Source organism: Grammomys surdaster, unplaced genomic scaffold, assembly GCF_004785775.1.
Source record: "Grammomys surdaster isolate TR1022 unplaced genomic scaffold, NIH_TR_1.0 241, whole genome shotgun sequence".
NCBI classification, from domain to species: Eukaryota; Metazoa; Chordata; class Mammalia; order Rodentia; family Muridae; genus Grammomys; species Grammomys surdaster.
In genome coordinates, this window is record NW_021604686.1 from 3,106,938 (window position 1) to 3,128,038 (window position 21,101).

A 21,101-nucleotide genomic window follows, 5' to 3' on the forward strand; every position below is an offset into this window, starting at 1 on the left:
CTGAGCTGAGCTTAGGGAGTGCAGGGCAGTGCTCCTGTGACTGAGCTTAGGGAGTGGGTTCCCTTGCTTCTGTTCATTTACTTCTACCACAGTGTAAGGACACAGCCCCTCACCTGGACGGTGTTCCCACACAGCACTATCTGGAAGCAGAGGGCAACCCTGGCCCTCCACCAGTCACTCCCCCACTGTCACAGGACAATCTGTGATATATCATCTGCACACTGCTTCCTCATTAAGGTGCTCAGGATGACCTCAGATTCTGAAGGGGAACGGAAAAACAAGGCAAGGGACTCAAGGCTCAGGGCTCACAAGGAGGCAGCCGGGTAAGTACTTAGGTAAGTACTGCATAGAATCAAAAGCTTATTTGGATGTGGGAAAGTATGAACGTGGAGCAGTAAGACGCTTACCCGGCTATCTCGCCATTGATGCCATGGTTCTAACACGGGAAAGATTATAACGCCATGGGGATTTTGTTTCCCGGTATTTTTCAGGGAAAAGTAGCCAAAGGGAGGATTACTGTGGTGATGTATACAGCACTTGGGAAGCCGAGGAAGGAGGATCGTGAGTCTAAGGCTAGTCTGGACTGCACAATGAAACTGTCAGAAGAAAAGAGAAGCAGAGGGGAGGGAACTTGCGTTAATTTAAAGAGTTTAATGTGGGAATGGCTTCATTTCAAAGATTTGTACTAGATCCTCCTTCTTAGAAAATTCTCAGATTGATACCAGGGGACTTTTTTTTTTTAAAAAACAAAACAAACAAAAAAAAACCCTAATGATTAAAATAGCATTTGAAGGTTAGAGGTTCACTTAAATAGGAATGTACTATTTCCTAGTGGTAAACAGAGAAAAGACTTATTTTTGAGGAACATTAGCACTGGGTGTGGAAGGTAAAAAGATGAAAGCAAAACACCAGGAGCTCACTTCCCGGACGAGCCAGGCTCCAGGACGCCAGGACTACAGCTGCCTCAAGCTAGCTCACTCCAGAGTCTCAGTCAGGTGAAGACAAAACAGGCAGGGGCAGGACTGACTGAAATAAAGGAGTGGCTCGAAACTGTGGCCAAAGCCTTGAGAAATCATTTCCCTGTTGGCTATTTCTAGAATGTTGGTCTGAGACTTTGGCCTCCTGACTTCTAAATGAAGAGGGAGATGAAGACAGTGTTTTTAAATGGGGAGAAAGAGCCCAGAGGAGTAACAAGTGGTCCTACTTATTTACTTAGATTTATTTTTACTTTTTGTAAAATGAGAGTTTTGCTTGCTAGATGCATGTGTACTGTACATGTACCTAGTGTCTGCAGAGGTCAGAAGTGGGTGTCAGAACCCCTGGAACTGGAGTAACAAATGGTTGTGATCCACCATGTCAGTGCTGGGAACTGAACCCAAGTCCTCTGCAAGAGTAGCCAGTGCTTTTATCCACTAAACCATCTCTCTGGCCCCATCTCTACTCTTAACAACTATGGGTTTGTGAATCTGGAAAAGGTGACAGTCCACTGAAGACATTCTCACTGTTAATCTCTGCACCAGGGAGATGCCAAGCAGACTGAGCAGGCAGCAGCGCTGTGGTGACAACTGATCCTTAAGTCAGTGTGACCAGAGGAGGGGCCAGCACTGCACAGAGCCAGTCACCAGTAAGCCACATTTACAAGTCTCTCCAACAAAAAAGACTCTTGGTGCTCAGTCAAAACACACCTTGTCTACACTGTAAGAACAGACAGGAAGAAGAGACCTGAGACCTAAGAAAAAAGCAGCAACGTTCTCTGGGTGTCTCTACTTCTGCACATGCATGTGTGTAAGGGGATGAATGGTCAGTTTTTCAGTTCAACACTCCCACCAAACTCCCAATCAGAAGCTGGACAGACAGCTCTCTGACGAAATTCTTTAAGTGGCCAGCAAACATGGATCTAACCCAGAGCCTCCTGAGGGCTGGGTAAGCTGGAATTGAGCTACAAATCCCCACTCTGAATGAACAAAACCAAGTATGAGGAGGACACCAAGAAGCTGGGACACTGTAACTGTTGTTAAGAACGTAAAATGGTACAGTCAACGTAGAAAATAACTTGATAGTTCCTTAAAGAGTTAAATGAGGAATTCCACATGACTTAGTGTGTTAGACTTTACTGTTCCTATGACAAAACATGAGAGAAGAATTAGCACACAAAAGGTTCACGTTGGTACAGAATGCAGTTGCAGTCCACAGGAGCCTGGTTCCAGGTTCCTGAGCCGGGTTTTCTAGATAAGCTATATCCTTAAAAGGCATGCTCACAGCAACCTGATTCTTCCAAAGATGTCCCACTTTCCACAGTGCCACCAGTTCCCAACGTCTATTCAAAAGTTTAAGCCACCAATGATGTAGGCCACTGATGTGAAACCTCAGGTCGGAGCCCTCATGATGGATCTGGTAATGCCCTGACAGGTACATAGGAAAGTGTGCTTTATTCAGTTCCTACACGTCTTCCAACCCAATCAGCCTGACAGTAAGGATGAAGCAGCACATTCATCGGTTCTTATGAGTGTGCACACAGAACAACTGAAATGGAGTTTTGGAGAGTATATGTATACTTGTTTACAGCAAGCATTATTCACAACAGGCAAAAAGTGAAAGCAACCCGATATCCACTGACAGATGAATCTGTAGACAAGATGCAGCATGTAAAAACAACGGCGTCTCATCAAGTCTTCGAAAGGAAAGGAGCTACACGCTACAACACAGATGGACCTCAAAGACAGAGCTATAACACACGCTACAACACAGACAGACCTCAAAAACAGAGCTATAACACACGCTACAACACAGACGGACCTTAAAGACAGGGCTATAACACATGCTACAACACAGACTGACCTTAAAGACAGAGCTATAACACACGCTACAACACAGAGATATAACACACGCTACAACACAGGCAGACCTCAAAGACAGAGGTATAACACACGCTACAACACAGACGAACCTTAAAGACAGAGCTATAACACACGCTACTACACAGACAGACCTTAAAGACAGAGCTATAACACACACTACAACACAGACAGACCTCAAAGACAGAGCTATAACACACGCTACAACACAGACGGACCTTAAAAACATTATGTTAAGTGAAATAAGCCAGTCTCTAACAGACAAAACTGCAGGATTCCACTTATATGAAATAATCGTGATCTCTCAGAAAGTAAAGGGTCCTTCCCATTGTCTGGGGATGGGGAGGGGAAGTTTCTAGTTAATGGGTTCAGAACTGCAACTCTCCAAGATGAAGAGAGTTCTGGAAACGGATGGTAGTTATGCCTGTGCAAAAGGGATGTGTTCACTGTCACTGACATGTGTGTTTAAACATAGTTAAGATGGTTTATGTGTGGTTATCACAATTAGAAATAAAATTAAAAGCCCCAAATGGCCAAAGAAGAGCCTACTTAAAAAGCCAACATTGGAGGTAAAATCCACTCAAGGCCAAGTACAAGGCACGATGTGACCGTGGCTAAGCTCCTGGTCTACTCGCTATAGCAACCCTTTGACGTAAACGACAACAGAGTGGCCTAGGTGGATCTGCATGGAGCCATCCTGAATCTCGGTTAGCCACAGGTGCCAAATGTACAACACCAACATAGAAACCCGTAGAATTAGTAAACAGCACCCACGTAATTAAACCTGGAACGAGCTCCTTGGGTGTAGAAATCAGAGACCTGGGAGCGTAAGGGGAATTAAGTTTAAATGGCTGTCCAGGACAACACAGGAAACCCTCAGCCTTGGTAAGCTGTCTGAGTTTCTAGGAAAACACACAGCACTGCCTTGAGTCACTGCCATCAGGTTCCCTGGAAGAGCTGACTTGTGGTGGGTACAGTGCAGCTTTTATAAAACTCTGAATTTTCATCCAGGCCAACAACTAGAGCTCATTCTAAGACAAATGGGCCCAAAGTTTCCAGAGACATGACGCCCCTTTCTCACCTTATGAGAAAAATTCCAAAATTATAATACAACTTAATTAGTATGCAGGCAGAGGGTGTATAATCTTAATAGCACCATAAAACTGCAACGTAAGTACATTATAAGCCAAATGTGTTTGCTATTTTATGTTGTTTTGTGGATATGTAAAAAGTACTATGTATAAATTGACAAAAATTATCCCTTAAGGAGTAAAATATTCTTTAAATAAATATTCTTAGCTTTACTACACTAACACACATATGTAATTTTTGAAAGTTTAATGCTTCTTATTCAGGAATAAAAATGTATACAATGGAAGTAAATGTCTGCAAATCATAAATCTGATAAGAGGTAAATATCCAAAATATATAAGAAACTCAACATGACCGCAAGTCTATAAAGACCGATGCAATGGGAACTGAGTGCTTTTTATTTATGATTTTTGTTTACTGAGATAGGCTTTCCACAGTTATGGCTGTCTTAGAACTCACTATGTAGACCATACTGGCCTCAAGCTCACAGAGATCTGTCTGCATCTGCTTCCTGAGAGCCAGAGCCGAAGACGCTTACTACTAAGCCTAGCAAGGACTGAATATCTATCTGTACATGTTGTCATATTAACAGAATGTTTAAAAGGGCCATCTCAATAGATGCTAAAAAGTGTTCAACAAAACTCAACTTGTACTCAGGACTAAAAACTCAGCAACCACAGCGGAGGAAGCAAGCAAGAACATGCAAAGGCACTGTATACGGTGGGAATCAATGTTTGCAAACCTGAGTCTGACAAGAAGAGGCTGACATACACAAGAGACCCAGTGCGATACCAAGAGCCAAACAATCTCTTTTGAAAACGGGCAGAGGACAGAGTGTCAGTCAGAGTTCCAGCATTGGCAAATGCCCAAGGTAATCAGCCGATGAAGGAAATGTTTCTTTGGCTACTTCTCTCATTGGTTCGAGGCTCTCATCAGTTGCTCTCAGTGCTTTGGGTATATAATAGTGGAGTCACTCAGAGGAACTGTGCCCCAGAAGCCAGAAAGAGTAAGAGGAAAGGGCGAGGGTACTCCCTCAGTGACTTGAAGACTTCCCACTAAGCTCCACCCTGTAGATACCCCATAGTTTCCCAATAACAGCACTCTGGTAAAGCCTTTAGCACACAAGTGTTTACAGGATCCTGGAGCAAATGCTGACAAACCCGAATGCAGCTTCCCAGCACAGACTAACAGGCAGCTCGTGTATGAAAGGAAATACCAACACTGGAATGCCTTACTATCTCATGCTCTTTAAAACAAACAAAAAACCCTTTTACACAAAACTGTGCGCGCTCTCTCTCTCTCTCTCTCTCTCTCTCTCTCTCTCTCTCTCTCTGTGCGTGTGTGTGTGTGTGTGTGTGTGTACCCACATAACTGCAAGTACTCCTAGAGGGGCAAAGGCAGCAGCAGACTTCTCTGGAGCTTCAGTTATAGGTAGTTGTGAGCTGCCGGGAGCTGAACTTGGGTCCTCTGCTAGAGGTATGTACTGAACCTTCTCTCCAGCCCCACCTTATACTTGTTAATATGTGGATTATAAAAAAAAGATGAAAATATTGTTAGTAAGAATACAGAGAAAAAGCAACCTTGTTGTTGGTGGGGCTGAAAACACATGGTCATGATGGAAAATACTTCCTCAAAATTTAAGGAATTACCATATGATCCAGACATCCATTCCACTTCTGTATACATGGCCAAAGACTTGAACACATGGCCATGGTAGAGACACCTGCGGTCCCATGCTCACTGTCACATTATTCATGACAGCAGAGAGGTGGGGCCATGCTAAGTGTCCATTAGTGGCTAAGCGGATGAAGGGACTGTGACATATGCACAGGGACTGTTTCTCAGCAGAAGGAATCCTGATGTCTCTAACACTATGAATGAACACAGAGTCCATTATACTAAGTGAAATAATCAAGGAACAAAGAGAAACATTTCAGGCCTAGAGGGACAAATGTCACATTTTCTCTCTCATGTGGATCATAGCTTTGAAATTTTAGATTTATGTATTTAACTTGGAATGTTTACAGCAACCAGGAAAGTATAAAAGCGCTATGGTTGGTTAGGTGGGAGGCAGGAAAGGGGAAGACGACACATGTGAAAACAGAGGGAATCCTGGAGGCAGTGTGGTACAATGGGAGGAGAGTCCTAAGGAGGAGGGTAAGGGAGAGAGTCTGGGAGAGGGCTCATTAAAATTAGAGATGTGTGAAGAAGTCACAGGGAATCCTGGTACTCTACAAGCTAATTTTAAAGATACATTTTTTAAAAAAATAGTTTGGACAGAAGTACTCTGCATGGGTGGATAATGCCCACCCCAGAAGGCACGGGTGAGCAATGCAAATCCTTCCTCCTGTGGACTAGTTCTCAGTGCTATGCAGGCAGCTGGGGGAGAAGAGCCACCAATGAGCTGACCCAGTGCTGAGCCTTGAGTGCCAGGCAAGCACTGGATTGTGCACACTGGTACAATAGTGACATGACTCTGGTGGGAGTAACCAGCACTTTCTGCTTGGTGCTTAGACCTTACTCCTTAGGAGAGAGTTCATTTCGTAAGCTGTAGGCAGGGGATTCACTACTGTTGTTTTGACAGATGGAAATGGTATTAACTACCTTCTGTGTTAGTCAGGGTTCTCTAGGGGAACAGAACTAATAGAATGAAAATACCCCAGAGGGTGGTGGTGCCCAGCTTTATTCCCAGCACTTGGGAGGCGGAGGCAGGAGATCTTTGAGTTTGAGGCCAGCCAAGACTACACAGAGAAAAACCCTGTCTCAAAAAACCTATATGTAGGCATGTATGTGTGTATGTATGCATATATATGTATATATTATGCATGCATGTATGCATATATGTATGTATGTGTATACATATATATGTATATATTTAAATAACTCACACACATATATTTATTAGACTAGCTTAAAGGCTGTGGTCCTGCTGTCCAACTATCTACCAACAGAAGATCCAAGAACACAACAGTTATTCAGCCCTCAAGGCTAGATGTCTGGTCTGAGCTGGTCTTCAGTATATGCTGGAATCCCGAAGATGTAGGAATGGACTTGCTACTGAGAGCTAGGGGGCAAAGAGAGCAAGCTTCCTTTTTCTATGTCCAGCCCAGATTAAAAGAGGATCTTTCCATTTCAAATGACTTAATGGAAAAAAAAATCCCTCACAGGTGTGCCCTTTGGGTTTTAGTTAATTAATTCCAGGTGTAGTCAGGTTGACAACCAAGAATAGCCATCGCACCTTCTAAATTTCTGTGTTTAGAAATTAATCAAGGCTGCTCTAGGCCTTGATTAGAACTTTCCCCCAACAAACGGCAGTCAGTTCAGACTTACGGCTGCTCAAGGTACTCAGTCCTAAACAGACACCTGTACCTCCAAAACCTCCAAAAGCTCAGGGACTATCACAGAAGAGGGGAAAGTCAGAGTTGGATGACAGGGAGGATGGGTATGAAAAGCTGCCTTCTGCAGGACACAGCATCCCAATCATGAGCTCACAGCAGCTGTGGCCTGCACTGGGCCTGCTCCAGACTGGGCCTGTCAACATTCCTCACAGATGGGAAGGGGCTCCTCAGGCTCTACTCCTCCTGAGGACCTACTGGCTGTTGGCAGATGCTGAGGGAAGAGTCGGTTACTGTCTTCTGTGGTGTGGCCACTGGTGAGCCTCTCATGCTCCAGGGGACAGCTCCACGTTCATGCTGACACAAGGGCCAAATCCAGACTCAGTAGGTCATAAACCAAACCAAACAAAGAAGTGTCAAAGTGGGAGGGGCTTGTAGGGAGGGAAGATGGTGGAAGCATGAAGTACGTAAGAGAGGGTCAAGAGTTAGTGTAGTCAGAACGTATTCCCTACATAGACTAATGTTAATGAATACACTTAATAAAAAGGATAAATATTATACATCTCACTTATACGTGGAATCCTTTAAAGATGTGTGTGTGTGTGTGTGTGTGTGTGTGTGTGTGGTTTGCCTGCATATGTGTCTTGTGTAGTGCATACACACTTAGTGCCAGTGGGGGCCAGAAGACAGTATTATACCTCCTGGAACTGGAGTTACAGATGGTTGTGGGCCACCATGTGGGTACTGGGAATTAGACTTGGGTCCTCTGGAAGAGCATCTCTCTCGCTCTAAATGCAGAATCTTAAAAGGCTGAATTTAAGCCAGCATAGTGGCTCTTGCCTGGAGCCCCAGCCCTTGGGAGACTGAGGAAACCATCATTACCAGTCGAGGTCCACCCTGGGCTATCACTACCAGTCAAGGTCCAGCCTGGGCTAAAAGTGAGAAAAAATAAAAATAAACAAGCAAAAAAAAAATCAATTCCCAGAAGCAGAGAGTAGGTAAGCGGCTACCAGAGGTAAGGAAAGGACAGAAACGCAGTGGGAGACGCCGATCTGCGGGTGCAGACCTCACCTACAATGAATGAGTCAGGTTCTAGACATGCAGTATGGAGCATGTGACCAGTAGGACATGTGACACCTGCTGAGACAGCGCATCTTATTTTTGTTGTGTATGTATAAGTGCACATTTGCATATGCAGGCACACACCTTTATCACTCTTTACCTTAATCTCTCACCAAAACCGAACCTCACCACTTCAGCCGGGCTAACCAGTGAGCTTCCAGGCCCTGCCCACCTCCCCCTGCCAGTGCACACAGGCCATGCCTGCTTCTGGGGAACTGACTCAGGTTCTTTTGCTTTCACTCCAAGTGCTTTTGTCCATGATGCCATCTTCCTAGGCCCAGAGAACAGGCCTTGACTGTTGAGACAGATGAGGGGCACCTCTCTCCCTGGGGCACGGAACAGGTGCTAGACATTGTAAGAAACATTGTTCAACACTGTGAAAATCAACATTAATGTTAATATGTAAGTATAAGCACTCCTTCTCGTGTTTACTTTCCTGTAGATAAGCAAAGCACTGAGAGCTACAGGAGCTGGTTCCCAACGGACAGCCACTGGGCTCTCTCCCGCTGCTCCAGCTCCTTGAAGGAAAGGCCTGTTGGTGAGCATTTCCTGAACACCTTGAGGAAGCAACATTACAATCGCGGGTGCAGTCCAGGCTCGACGGTTCCAAGAACCTTGCTCGGGACTTCCATGGAACCATCTCCACCCAATCCAGAGGTGGAGTGCCTCTCCCAGTAGTGTGGCAGAGGACTGCAGTAACTGCTGCACACACGCTGTTCAGCCAACTGGTGAGCTAGCTCCTGCCTCCTCTGCTGTCCCCAACCCCACTCCATTATTGCAACTTAAAGCCCGAGTCTTTGTTGTTCATTTCTTTGTTTTTTAAGACAGGGCTATCCTGGAACTCACTCTCTGTAAACCAGGCTGGCTTTGAACCAACAGAGATCTACCTGCCTCTTTCTCCCGAATGCTGGGATCAAAGGTGTGAGCCAACACCACTTGGCTAAGAGTCTTCTCTTAAGTGGTCCTTCTTGCCTACATTTTCTGAAACAGGCTGAAGTAGTAACACAAAAAGAATTAGCTGCTATGACTGGAGCAGAGATAGTTGTGACAACCGAGTGGCCAGCAGCCATGCTACACAAGAAGTGGAAAAGCCGGTTCCATGGAGAGCCACTCTAGGGTGAGGCCTCAAGGCCACTAGCTAGCAGTGGTAGAGGAAGCAGCAGCAGAATCCCAATACCCAGATTTAGAAGCCACTGCCCAAAGCTGAGAAATCCTGGCTTCCTGGGCCTACACAGAGCTCTAACACTTGTCCAGGACTAAGAGTACCAGTACCAGAGACTGACACAAGAACTCTAACACTAGAGGGCGCCACCTACCGCTGCTGTGCCTACCTGTCACCTGTGGCTGCTTGTTGCCATCAAACACTGGGTGACACAAAAGCTTGCCAGAGGCCAGCAATGGAAGAGCTTTTTATTAATACAAGATTTGTATTCCCATAAAATAAAGTAAGAACTTTCTGCGTGCACGCGCGCGCGCGCACACACACACACAGGAATCTCTAGCTATTATAAGACACTACTGTGAGAAATTATAGCAGATAAAAATACACAGAGTTAAAATGTGCCCATGAGTTGGAAGACTCAATAGTAACAAGTAAATTCTTCCCAAATTGATTGACAGAGTCAAAGCAGCCCCAAGAACCGCAAATAACAAAATAGTCAAAATAACTTTGAAAAACATTGAGGAATTATAAATATGATTGAACTATGCATTATTGTAACCTGCGTCAAATAACTGCAGGATAGAGTTCCTCATACACTTCTTAACAGGGCTTTTTTTTTTCTTTTTTTTAATTTGGTAAGCTTAGTTTTGTAACGTCAATGAAAACAAAATCACTCCACACGATACAAAGAAATCTTCTGTAGTATTTTTTTAAACAACAGCGTACAATGACAGATGACTAGAGAACAAGCACAAGGCAGGGGTGGGGGGTGAGGGGATGTTATTTGGTGGACCCCACCATTCAGCAAGATCCAGGACTCTGACAGGGAGAACCAGCCAGACATCTCTCAGAAGCAAGGCTAGCACCTAGAGGAGTCTTTATAGCAGCTACAGAAGCCTAATCTTTTTTGGGGGGGAGGGGTAAAAAAAACAAAAACAAACAAACAAAAAAACCCCCAACACTAACCCTTAGGGTAGCAGGTAGAGAGAGAACAAGGCCACCCACACCACGGCTCTTAAAAGCACAAGATGCAAAGCTGGCTTTGTGGGTCTCACAGTGACTGATGACACTATTTCACTTAGTGGGAAAATGAACCATTCTAATGCACATATGTCAGATCCTGCCGTTGTATGTTGACAGAGCTTGGAAGGAATTATGTACAAGTTAAGATCTTTACATACACCTAGCCTGCCTGCTTATGGCGCTTCTCGCTAGAGTGGTAGTCCACAGTGACTGGGAATTCTACCCATGTTGTATACTCTGATATCCTCTGGCTCTTCATCCAACAACAAAAAAGTAAACTAACGGCTCAATAAATGAATAAATTCTGATGCCATGTAGATATTTAGTAAATATCTGTTATATGATTTTATGGCATCTATGTAGACACTAGGCCCAGAAAATGATAATGTACTAATCTCATATAACCTTCTCTTTCTAAGACAATTTCTTTGATCAGATTACAAGTTTACTGTCTTCTCTTTATTCACACTGTTTCTACTAAACAGACCCTCAACTTTCCAGCACAGTGGTCAGTGACTGGATGACCCTCCTCACTCTCCCTCTTTGCTCTCACTGGTCTCTAGCTGGATAATGTAGGCTACCTCTGGCTGTCTTCCGCCACAGTAATTCTCTTGCCTCTGCTTTGCAAACACAGGAATTGCATGCACACGGCACTGCACTCAGCCTGCATATTTTATTCTAAAGATTCTACATACTTCCTAAAATGTATACTACTCAGAATAAGAAGGACAAACGCTTCTTTATAGAGTCTGCATTTTATGGAGGCCTTGCCAGCGAACTGCTGCATGCTCTGTTTTCTTTTAGCTGTTTCTTTGTTTTTGCTCTTGCTTTTGCTTTCTCAGCCTGGCTAGCTTGCCTTCCGTCAGTCTTTCCAACTAAGAACTCTCTATCATCTGGCTAGTTGCAATCCTTTGATCACTACAACCAAAACTCCTTCAAGGCAGGAAATAATCAGTATGTTTCTGAATTTCCCACTGCTATAAAACATGCTAGAAAAATTCTTAGTTAGCTGAACGCAATGCCTTTCAGTAAGACTGAAGAAGCTTGAGGGCCCAAGAAAATGACAGAGCTACAAACGGAAGAAAAAAGAGAGCGGGCTGGGCTGTCAGCCATACAACTCACCAGCAGTGTCTGTCCTTGGGAAATGAAGAAGTGGCCTGATACAACGATCGTGAGAACAAGACACCCAGATTCCTCACTGGATTCAAAAACCTTGAAGAGAGGAAAAAAAAATGTGACGGTGTTTCCATGATACACATAAAAACACTTCTGAAAGCAGATTTCTTTCTCAGATTGAGCCTCCTATCCGAAACTTTGTTTTCATTTACTCTGTAACTGGTTCCCCTTGCCTTGTCAAGCTTCCTCATGTGTGTGTGTGTCTGTGTGTGTGTCTGTGTGTCTGTCTGTCTGTGTCTGTGTGTGCATGTGTGTATAAGATGTACTTTTAAAAAGTAAACTTAAAAGCCAGTATTTCAAAACACATTAGTTAATTAATTAATTAACCAGATTAATAGAGAGAGGTGGGTCTTGAGCTGTATTTTTTCTGTCATGTTTTAATAAAATCATCTCTTCTAAGGGTCTACATTTCGTTTCTACATAATGAAGATGATCCTTCCCAGAGTCACTGTGAGACCTCAGTGCTCTGGTGTCTTTAGTCAAGCAATCAATCACCTTCCTTTCCTGACCTCCAGTGTGTCAATGGTACTTAATGTAGGCTGTCACATCGTACAGCATATCCCAACCTGCTGGTAGGACCTAGCCATCCCTTGGGGCTTCATAAATCTTATTTTCCCCTTCTTCATCTTGAGCCTAAATAGAAGGCCTTGGATTTAACTCCATGGTATTTTATTTTGTTAGATTTACTTGGTATGCTTTTCCAGACCAGTGAGTTACGGAGAGAAAACTGAGGCACTTATACGGAAGGTCAGAGACGATATGACCACACACATCTAAGAGAGAGAATCGGGTCTTAAGGGACTGAATGATTAAAAGAAAACAAAACAAATAACACTGTAATGTAAACAACCTTATATAGCAAACTTTACCGCTTGAAGTTTAAATAATTAACATACAAATAACTAGCTAGGAATGTTTTTATAAGGTCCCACATTCTCTGCCTTACAGTTTCTTATGCAGATATCAGAATTTTAGTTATATGACAAATTCACAATTTCTTGAATTTTAATTAATTCTCAATCTCAGACTTCAAAAGCCAGCATTTCGGATGTCAGGAGGGATGCTGTGAACCCTGCCCCAGTTCCTTCATTCGCTACTTTCTACCCTTCCCACGTTGGGCCCTAGTTATTTACAGAATACCTGCTTACATGAACAATCTCGTATGTCTTATGACCACTTAGAAAGTCAGCACAGCTCTCCAATCTATAGTCCAGACAATAAATTTGGATGACAAAACTTTAACATAACAATGTAACTTCAAATGTTTTTATTTTATGTATATTGGTGTATGCATGTCTGTACAACAGTGTGTGTCTGGTGTCCACGGAGGCAGAGAATGGTATCAGATCCCCTGGAACCAGAGTTAGGGATAATTGTAAACTTCCATGTGGGTGCTGGGACTCAAACCCAGGTCCTTGGGAAAGCTACCTGGGTCCCCAGGAAAAACCACTGCTGTACCTCTGCAGCCCAGAAGCATCTAAAACATAAATGTACAGCTTATATCCTCCCTAAAATAATCTCCATCCTGACTTCCACCAACAGGTTTGTTTCTGTTTGTTTGTTGAGACTGAGTTTCACTGTGTATCCCTGGCTATTCTGGCTCTGTAGACCAGGCTGGCCTTGAACTGACAGAGAGAAGCCTGCCTCTGCTGAGTGCTGGGATTAAAGATATGCATTACCACACTTAGCTTCCAACAACAGGGTAACAGAAAAGTTATGTGAATGTGTCCATGGGTGTCCACACATCTGTTTGGGTACCCACAGTGGTCAGGAGGCAGCATCCAATCCCCTGGAGCTGAAGTTACAGGCAGTTGTGTGCCACCTGATGTGGATGCTGGGCTGTGGAGTTGGGTCCTCTAGAGGAGGAGTAAGTCCTCTAACCACTAAGCCATCTCACGAGCCCTGATATACAAAAGGTTACAATTTGGCTTCGGCCATGCTGCTTCATGTATACACAAGGAAGTGGGTGTGAGTACACACACACATTTTCAGTACTGTAGAATATCACTCAACAGCTATGCCATGTTTTTTCATTTCTGTTAGGGACTTCCCCATCCCCCAATATAGTTTTTGTGCAAAGTGCACCGTTAAGTGGAAACTTCAGGGTTCTTTGGAAAGTTGGTTGGAGGGTGTCTTGCTGGGTCAAACATATGAAGGGATGTTTAGTTGAAGCAGACACAGGTGAAAGGATGTTCTGCTAAAGCAAGCACGTGAAAGGACACGTGATAAAGGATTCTTTGCTAACAACAGGCATGTATTGGTCTGACATACATTGAGTAGTTGAGCTGCATTTGTCGGGATGCCATAGAGAGAAACGCATCGAAAAATGGTGGTATGCTGCAGTTTCTTGTCGTTTCCACGGACTTGGGCTGATTGGTAGAGCACTGTCAGCTGAGACAAACACACCAGACACATGTGCTGAGGCGAGACATGTGCTGAAACAAGACCCATGGAGGACACGTGATGTTTGGAGGGTATAAATAGAACTCAACAGACAGTGATGGAGACTGAGCTAGGCTTGCTTACAGAGCTAGCTGTACAACGCTTGTGGGCCTCCCATCTTCTCTGATCTTCACTTTCCTGAGAGAAGCACAGCCGAGAACTTCTGGTGTTCCTGTTGGTACCTCCTGCTGACAGGAGCCAAGACTGAGGCCTGGCTGTCTCTGCTAGGTCGTACCACTGCTGCCGATTCATGTGTGCTATCCTGACTCTACCGAACTGCATTGCTGGTGCATCTGTGAAGTATTTGTGAGAGGATCAAGCTGGCTGCCTGCTAACCCGTGAACTGAACTGCCGACTTCCAGACAACACAGCTGAGAGTTGCTCCAAAGAGCAACTAAACAGGTCTGCTTCCCCCGTATCCTTTCTTTCCCACTCCCTCTGGTGGGTTGTGGGCTACAAGGGAGGTGAAAGTGTTTAAGAACCAGCATTAAAATTAGGATTTGAAAAAATTAAAGTTACAACACCATTATGAATATTCTCATTAGTCCTGGGATCCTCATGTTAAAGATGCTATTTCCGTCTAAATTACTGAATTATGACTATGGATTTGTAGGAAACTGTTTGGACTTTCCCTGCCTCCAGTCTTGCTGCCGACAATTGTCCAGACAACGTCTTTATATGCAAGTGTCACAGACATCTCAGATCTAACAGTCCCAAACTTGAGCTCCTTCCCTTCTCCTGCACCGATCCACCCTGACTGCCACAGTTCTCCTGCCTCATAAAATAAATTATCCTTCAGTCCTTTAGGGAAAAAAAAAACCCACCACAGAATCATCTACCTCCCCTTCTGCAATATCCAAATCCCATCCATCAGCCAATCCTTTGTGTCAAGATGTACAGAACCAGACAATTCTTCTCAGGGCTGGCTGCTTGTGTTCCTCCTTATCATCGCCAGCAGGGCTGCTGTAATAACCTCCCGACTGGCTTCCTTTCTGTTCCTGCGTCCCTCTCCAGTACAGTTTATTTCCATCCGGTAAAGTAGCCGGAGCAATCTGTAAACATGTAAGTCAAATCCTGACATTTCTAGCTCAGAGTCCTTCAGTGACTCCCTTCATTCCAAAGTCTCACGGCCTCTCTGCTCTCCTGTCTGCTCCCACGTGGGCTCCTGCACGGCACCTGCTGGGCACGGTTAGGCTCACAACCCTCAGTGTTTTCAGTGCTGTGCTCGCTGAGGATCTCTCCCGGATTCCTGCACCGCTCTCTTCTCTAGGATCACTACTTCAGTATTACCTTTCTGCTGAGAGCCCCCCCCCCCCCAAGTCCACCCCATCCCCTTCCCCAGCTTTATTTTTCTCCACAGCTCTTGCTGACTTTCCCCCTACTCTACTGTTACTTACTGTTAGGTGTCTACTGGGAGCAGATTTTACTCTCCAGAAAGACTGAGCTGGATCGTTGCTACATATCTTATATATCCTGAGGTCTCGGATACTGCCTGACATTTAGCACACACCTAACATCTTTTTTAACTGGATAAATGAGTCTGAAATTGCAATGATGGCACCACATTAAAATGCACCATTTTCAAAGGAAACAAAGATGTTTCCAGAAGGAATTCATCATTAGGAGAACTATACTAGGGGAGAAAAGTTAAAAGCTGTCTTTCAGACAGAACAATGAGATCAGATGAAAACTAAAATCTCCAGAGAGGAGAGGAGAGTACTGGAAATAACAACCACCTGGGTGAGTATATAGGAATTTCTTATCCACATATCATTAATAACTGACATTACAAATAACACCCAGTCCACAGGAAGGAAGAGTAAGTAGAAAAAATGAGACACTGAGATGGCTCAGTAGGTAAAGGCACTTGTGGCCAAGACTAAAGACATCAAGTTCAATGCTCTGAACTGACGTGATGGGAAGAGAAAAATGACTCCTGTAAGGTGTTCCCTGACCTCCACAAACTTCTCAGTGCCTCCACTGCAAGAAGGCACATAAATAAACATAATAAAAATAAACTTTGGACGCCTGGCCAGAAGGCCTGCACAGGCAGATGCCATGGGCTAACCAACTCAGCTGCCATCTGAGCCCAGAGCCAGCACTTTGAGTTGGCCTACCCCAATATGTACTCCAGGTATGAGTTGCTGGGGTGTGTTGAGGAGTGGGCTCTGCAGAACCAGATGTTATAACTGAATAGGGCAGGTCCTAGGCAAACCAGCCTGCCCCCAGCATGGAGTCACTGTGGCTGCAGCCCGTGCTGATTGCCCCGTGGAGAGAAGGAGAGTGTGGGGCAGCTTCCCTGCCCACAAGCTACAACCACAAAGTTTGAAGTCTCTGAGCTGAGGTCCATGGCTTGTGCTGAGGCCAGAGACCATCTGGATGGCCTGTGGCCTGTGTTCTTCCCAGAATCCATGTGGAGTCCACGATCCAAGCTTCCAGTGACTACAAACTTGAAGATAAGAGAGACTTTGAAGGCTTCTGCGACAACCTCTACCCCTAAAAGTATTAAGTCTAGCCAGAACGCCATCAAAGAGAACTCTTAAAAAATTGTGATAAATTTAGCATTTTCTTTGACTGGTATATCAATTTCTTCTATTGTATCTTCTATGCCTGAGATTCTCTCTTCCATCTCTTCTATTCTATTGGAAATGCTTCCATCTGTAGATCATGTTCTCTTCCCTAGATTTTCCATCTCCAGGATTGCCTCAGCTTGTGTTTTTCTTTACAGTGTTTTGATGTGCCAGGGTGGGCTGATATGGGAGGGGGCTCCCCTTTTCAGAGGAGAAGGGGAGAGGTGGACAGGGGGTGAGGTTATGTGAGGGAGAGACTGAGAGGAGGGGCTGCAATCCAGGAGAGAGAGAGAGAGAGAGAGAGACAGAGAGAGAGAGAGAGAGAGAGAGAGAAAGAATTGTGATAAGGTTGCTGAAGTATAGCTCTCCACAAATGATGGCTTCTTGCAGGGGTGCAGTTAGGGAAGGACTCAGTTTTAAGGGGCTGGCCACTGGGAGTTTGACCATGCCCCAGTGAGTACATGGGCAACACAAATTGGACACCCTCCCTCTTTTAACTTTTTATTCATTCTTTGTGAGTGTCACATCATTTTTTTATTGTTGTTGTTTTGTTTTTGAGACAGGGCTTTCTTGTGTGTAGCCCTGGTTGTCCTGGAACTCAATCTGTAGACAAGCTGGTCTGGAACTCACAGAGATCCTCCTGCTTCTGACTCTTGAGTGCTGGGATTAAAGGCATGTGTTACCACTGGAGAAAAAAAAAGCTTGAAATAAATAAATAAATAAATAAATAAATAAATAAATTTTACATTTAAGCCAGGAGTAGTGGTGCATGTCTGTAATCCCAGCTCTTAAAAGGCAGAGTCAGGCAGATGTCTGTGAGTTTAATGACAGCTTAGACTACACACTTAATTTGGGACTAACTAGGGCTATACAATAAGATCCTGTCTCCAAAAACAAACAAACAAACAAACAAAACACAAAAAGAAATAGATAGGCCAAATAAATAGACAACAAATTGCAAATGACAAACTTAATCCTGTTGATAACAATAAATGTAAATGGTTCAAACACCCAATTAATGACAGAAGCCATCAGATTATATTAAAAACACTTTTTTCAGCTGTGTGTGTGTGTGTGTGTGTGTGTGTGTGTGTGTGTGTGATGGGGGGAGTGGCACACAATTTTAATCTTAGCACTCAGGAGTCAAAGGCAGGTGAATCTCAAAGACAGCCTGGTCTACAAATCGAGCTCCAAAACAGCCAGGCCCACACAGAGAAACTTGGTCTCGAAAAAACAAACAAGCAAAAAACCACCACCACCACACTTTTTTCATACAAATTATTTTGATCATGTTTTCCTCTCCTTCATTTCCTCCCAAATTCCTCCCATCTCCCTAACCAACCAACTTTATGTTCTTCATGCTGCCTCTCTTTCAAAAGGTGAACAAGAAACACAAAAGCAAAAATTAAAATAAACAAGCGTAAGACCATGTCTTAGTTAGGGATCCCATTGCTGTGATGAAACACCGTGAACAAAAGCAATTTAGAGAGGAAAATATTTATTTGCCTTAGAGTTCTACGTCACTGTTCATCATCAAGGAAGTTAGGCAGGAACCTAGAGGCAGGGGATGACACAGAGGCCATGGAGGAGTGCTGCTTCCTGGCTTGCTCCGCATGGTTTTCTCAGCCTGCTTTCTTATCGAACCAAGGACACCAGCTTCAGGTTGGCACCACTCACAGTGAGCTGCACCCTCCCCTATCAATCACTAATTAAGAAAATGCCTTACAGCCTTGCCTACAGTCTGATCTAATGGAGGTTCTTAATTGAGGTTCCCTCCTCTCAGATGACTTTAGCGTGTGTCAAGTTGACATAATCTACTCAGTACCACTGACCCCTTGTCAACCTGACACACAAACACATTACTGTCAAGCTTATCAAACTTTGAACATTCAATTCTAGCCCAAGGTTCCAAAGTCCTACCGTAATCCTCCCAAAACAGCACGGCTGGGCCTGTCACAGGGTCCTGTTACCAACTGATCTTAGGGTTACTTTTACCGTGATAAACACCACAACCAAATGCAACTTGGGGAGGAAATGGTTAATTCAACTTACACTTCCACATCAGTGTTCATTGTCAAGAAAGTCAGGACAGAAACGCAAACAGCGCAGGAGCCATGGAGGAGTGCTGCTTCCTGGGCTGTTCCTCGTGGCTTGCTCAGCCTGCTTTCTTATGGAGCACAGGAATTACACCACCCACGATGGGCTAGAACCTCACCATCAATCACCAATTTAACACATTCCCTACAGGCTTGGCTACAGTCCAATCTTACAGAGACATTTTCTCAGTTGAGGTTCCTCTTCTCAGATGACTTTAGCCTGTGTCAAATTGACCCAAAACTATTCAGCACAAACAAGGAAGACAATTTTTTTTTCAAAACAAAGCAAAATGAAACAAAAAGTCTACAAAAATAGCCTTGAGTTTGTTTTGTGTTGGCCAACAACTCCTGGGCTGAGCCCTGTCCTGAAATATGGAGATATCCACAGTGAGCTTCCACCAGAGGAAGCGGCTTCCTTTGCCAGCCAGTGCCAACTGCAGGGAACTTCTTGAGAAGGGGTGGGATCCATGTCCACTTGTCTCCCTCTCTGCGCGGGGACTTTACCTTGCTTGCCCCCTGTGGGTGTTGTGTCTGCTGTCATAGCCTGTGACAGTGCTCCAGTCCTGCTCTGTCTGAAAGACACTGTTTCCTTAGAGGCATCCATCACCTCTGGCTGGCACAAGTTTTCCTTCTCCTTTTCTGCATAGATCCCTGAGCTCTGAAGAGAGAGGGTTGATGATAATATCCTATACTAATGCTAACCACAAAATAGTTACAATTGTTATTATACTATCTGCCAAGAAAAAATATATATATACATATATATGTATATATATATATATATATATATGTATACACACACGCACCTATATATATACACACACATATATATACATACATATATATACATATATATATGTATGTATATATATGTGTGTGTATATATATATGGTCATTTCATATTGGTAAGTGGTCATTTAATCAGAAAAACACAGTCATCCTAAATACCTATGTTTCTAAAACAGTAAGAACTATACAAGTCTATAATTATAGCCGTATTTCAATCTCCTACTTTCAGTAACTGATAAAACAAGTCCACAGAAATCACAAGTATATAGTAGACTGGAAGATGTCCCTACCAGCATGGCCTGCCTGACATTTACACAGTAACCCACCCAACATCAGCACAAAATATATTCCTTAAGACCATACAGAACATTTATCAAGACATACCATATCCTGGACCATAGAATATGTTTTTATAAATTCAGATTCCACCCAAACTGTCAGAACTAATATGCACAGTAATTCCGAAAAAAAAATCAGTGATGTTTCTGTACGCTAACAACAAACTAACATGAAATAAAAAAAACAACCCATTCAAATAACCAGAAAAAACTCCCCCAGAATATTTAGAAATGCATTTAAACAAGGAGATGAAAGAGTTCCACACTGAGAACTATGAAACATGATGAATGAAAACTGAAGACACACAGAAGAGCACAGAAGCGCTGCATGGTTGTGTGCCGGTAGCATTAGTGTTGTCTAAATGTTCATGCTACCCAACAACCTACAAATGCGATGAAGTCGATATTAAAAAAAACAAAACAAACAAAAGCAAACCTATAAACAGCATGGCAGGACCAAAACATACCCAAGGGCCAGGGGGAAAAATACAAGAACACTGAGAGAGGCCTACACGCTCTGTTACAGTCAACAGGTTTAACTACACTATCAATGGCACTCAGCACAGAAGGGTGGGAGTCTTCGGCAGAAAGTTAGTGTTCACTATCCATAATGTTAGAGATGCCCTAGCTGCCAGCAAGGACATATTAATAAGCCTAGCCAAATATACCCTTGGAAAAATAAAATCTTATTAAACAAAAGAAGGAATACAAAATGGATTAAAGTCTTAAATATAACACAAACAGCTATGAAACCATTGAGAGAAAACATAAGAAATGTTCTATGGGGCTGAGAAGACGGTTCAGTGGATAAAAGCATTTCCTGTGTAAGCATGAGGACCTGGGTTCAAATCCCTAGAACCCACACAGAAGTCAGGCATGGGTGGGTGCACAACTCTAATCTCAGTGCTGGGTAGAGGGGTTGGAAACAAGAGAATTACTGGGGCTTGAAGACTGTCAGCCTAGTCTAGGCTCAGTTACTCTAACACCAGGTACACATACACACATGTACATACAGATACTCTCTCTCTCTCTCTCTCTCTCTCTCTCTCTCTCTCACACACACACACACACACACACACACACACACACACACACACACAC

The 21,101-nt window shown here is 43.8% G+C and overlaps 1 protein-coding gene across 1 annotated transcript in view; it reads right to left on the reverse strand.

The window, feature by feature from the left end:
* Positions 1 to 21,101, reverse strand: part of Rec114 (REC114 meiotic recombination protein) — a 94,559-nt gene that overhangs the window by 52,239 nt on the left and 21,219 nt on the right. The window contains exon 2 of the mRNA XM_028774426.1: positions 11,712 to 11,801. Coding sequence (XP_028630259.1) covers positions 11,712 to 11,801 — 90 coding nt within the window. The remainder of the gene's footprint in view (positions 1 to 11,711; positions 11,802 to 21,101) is intronic.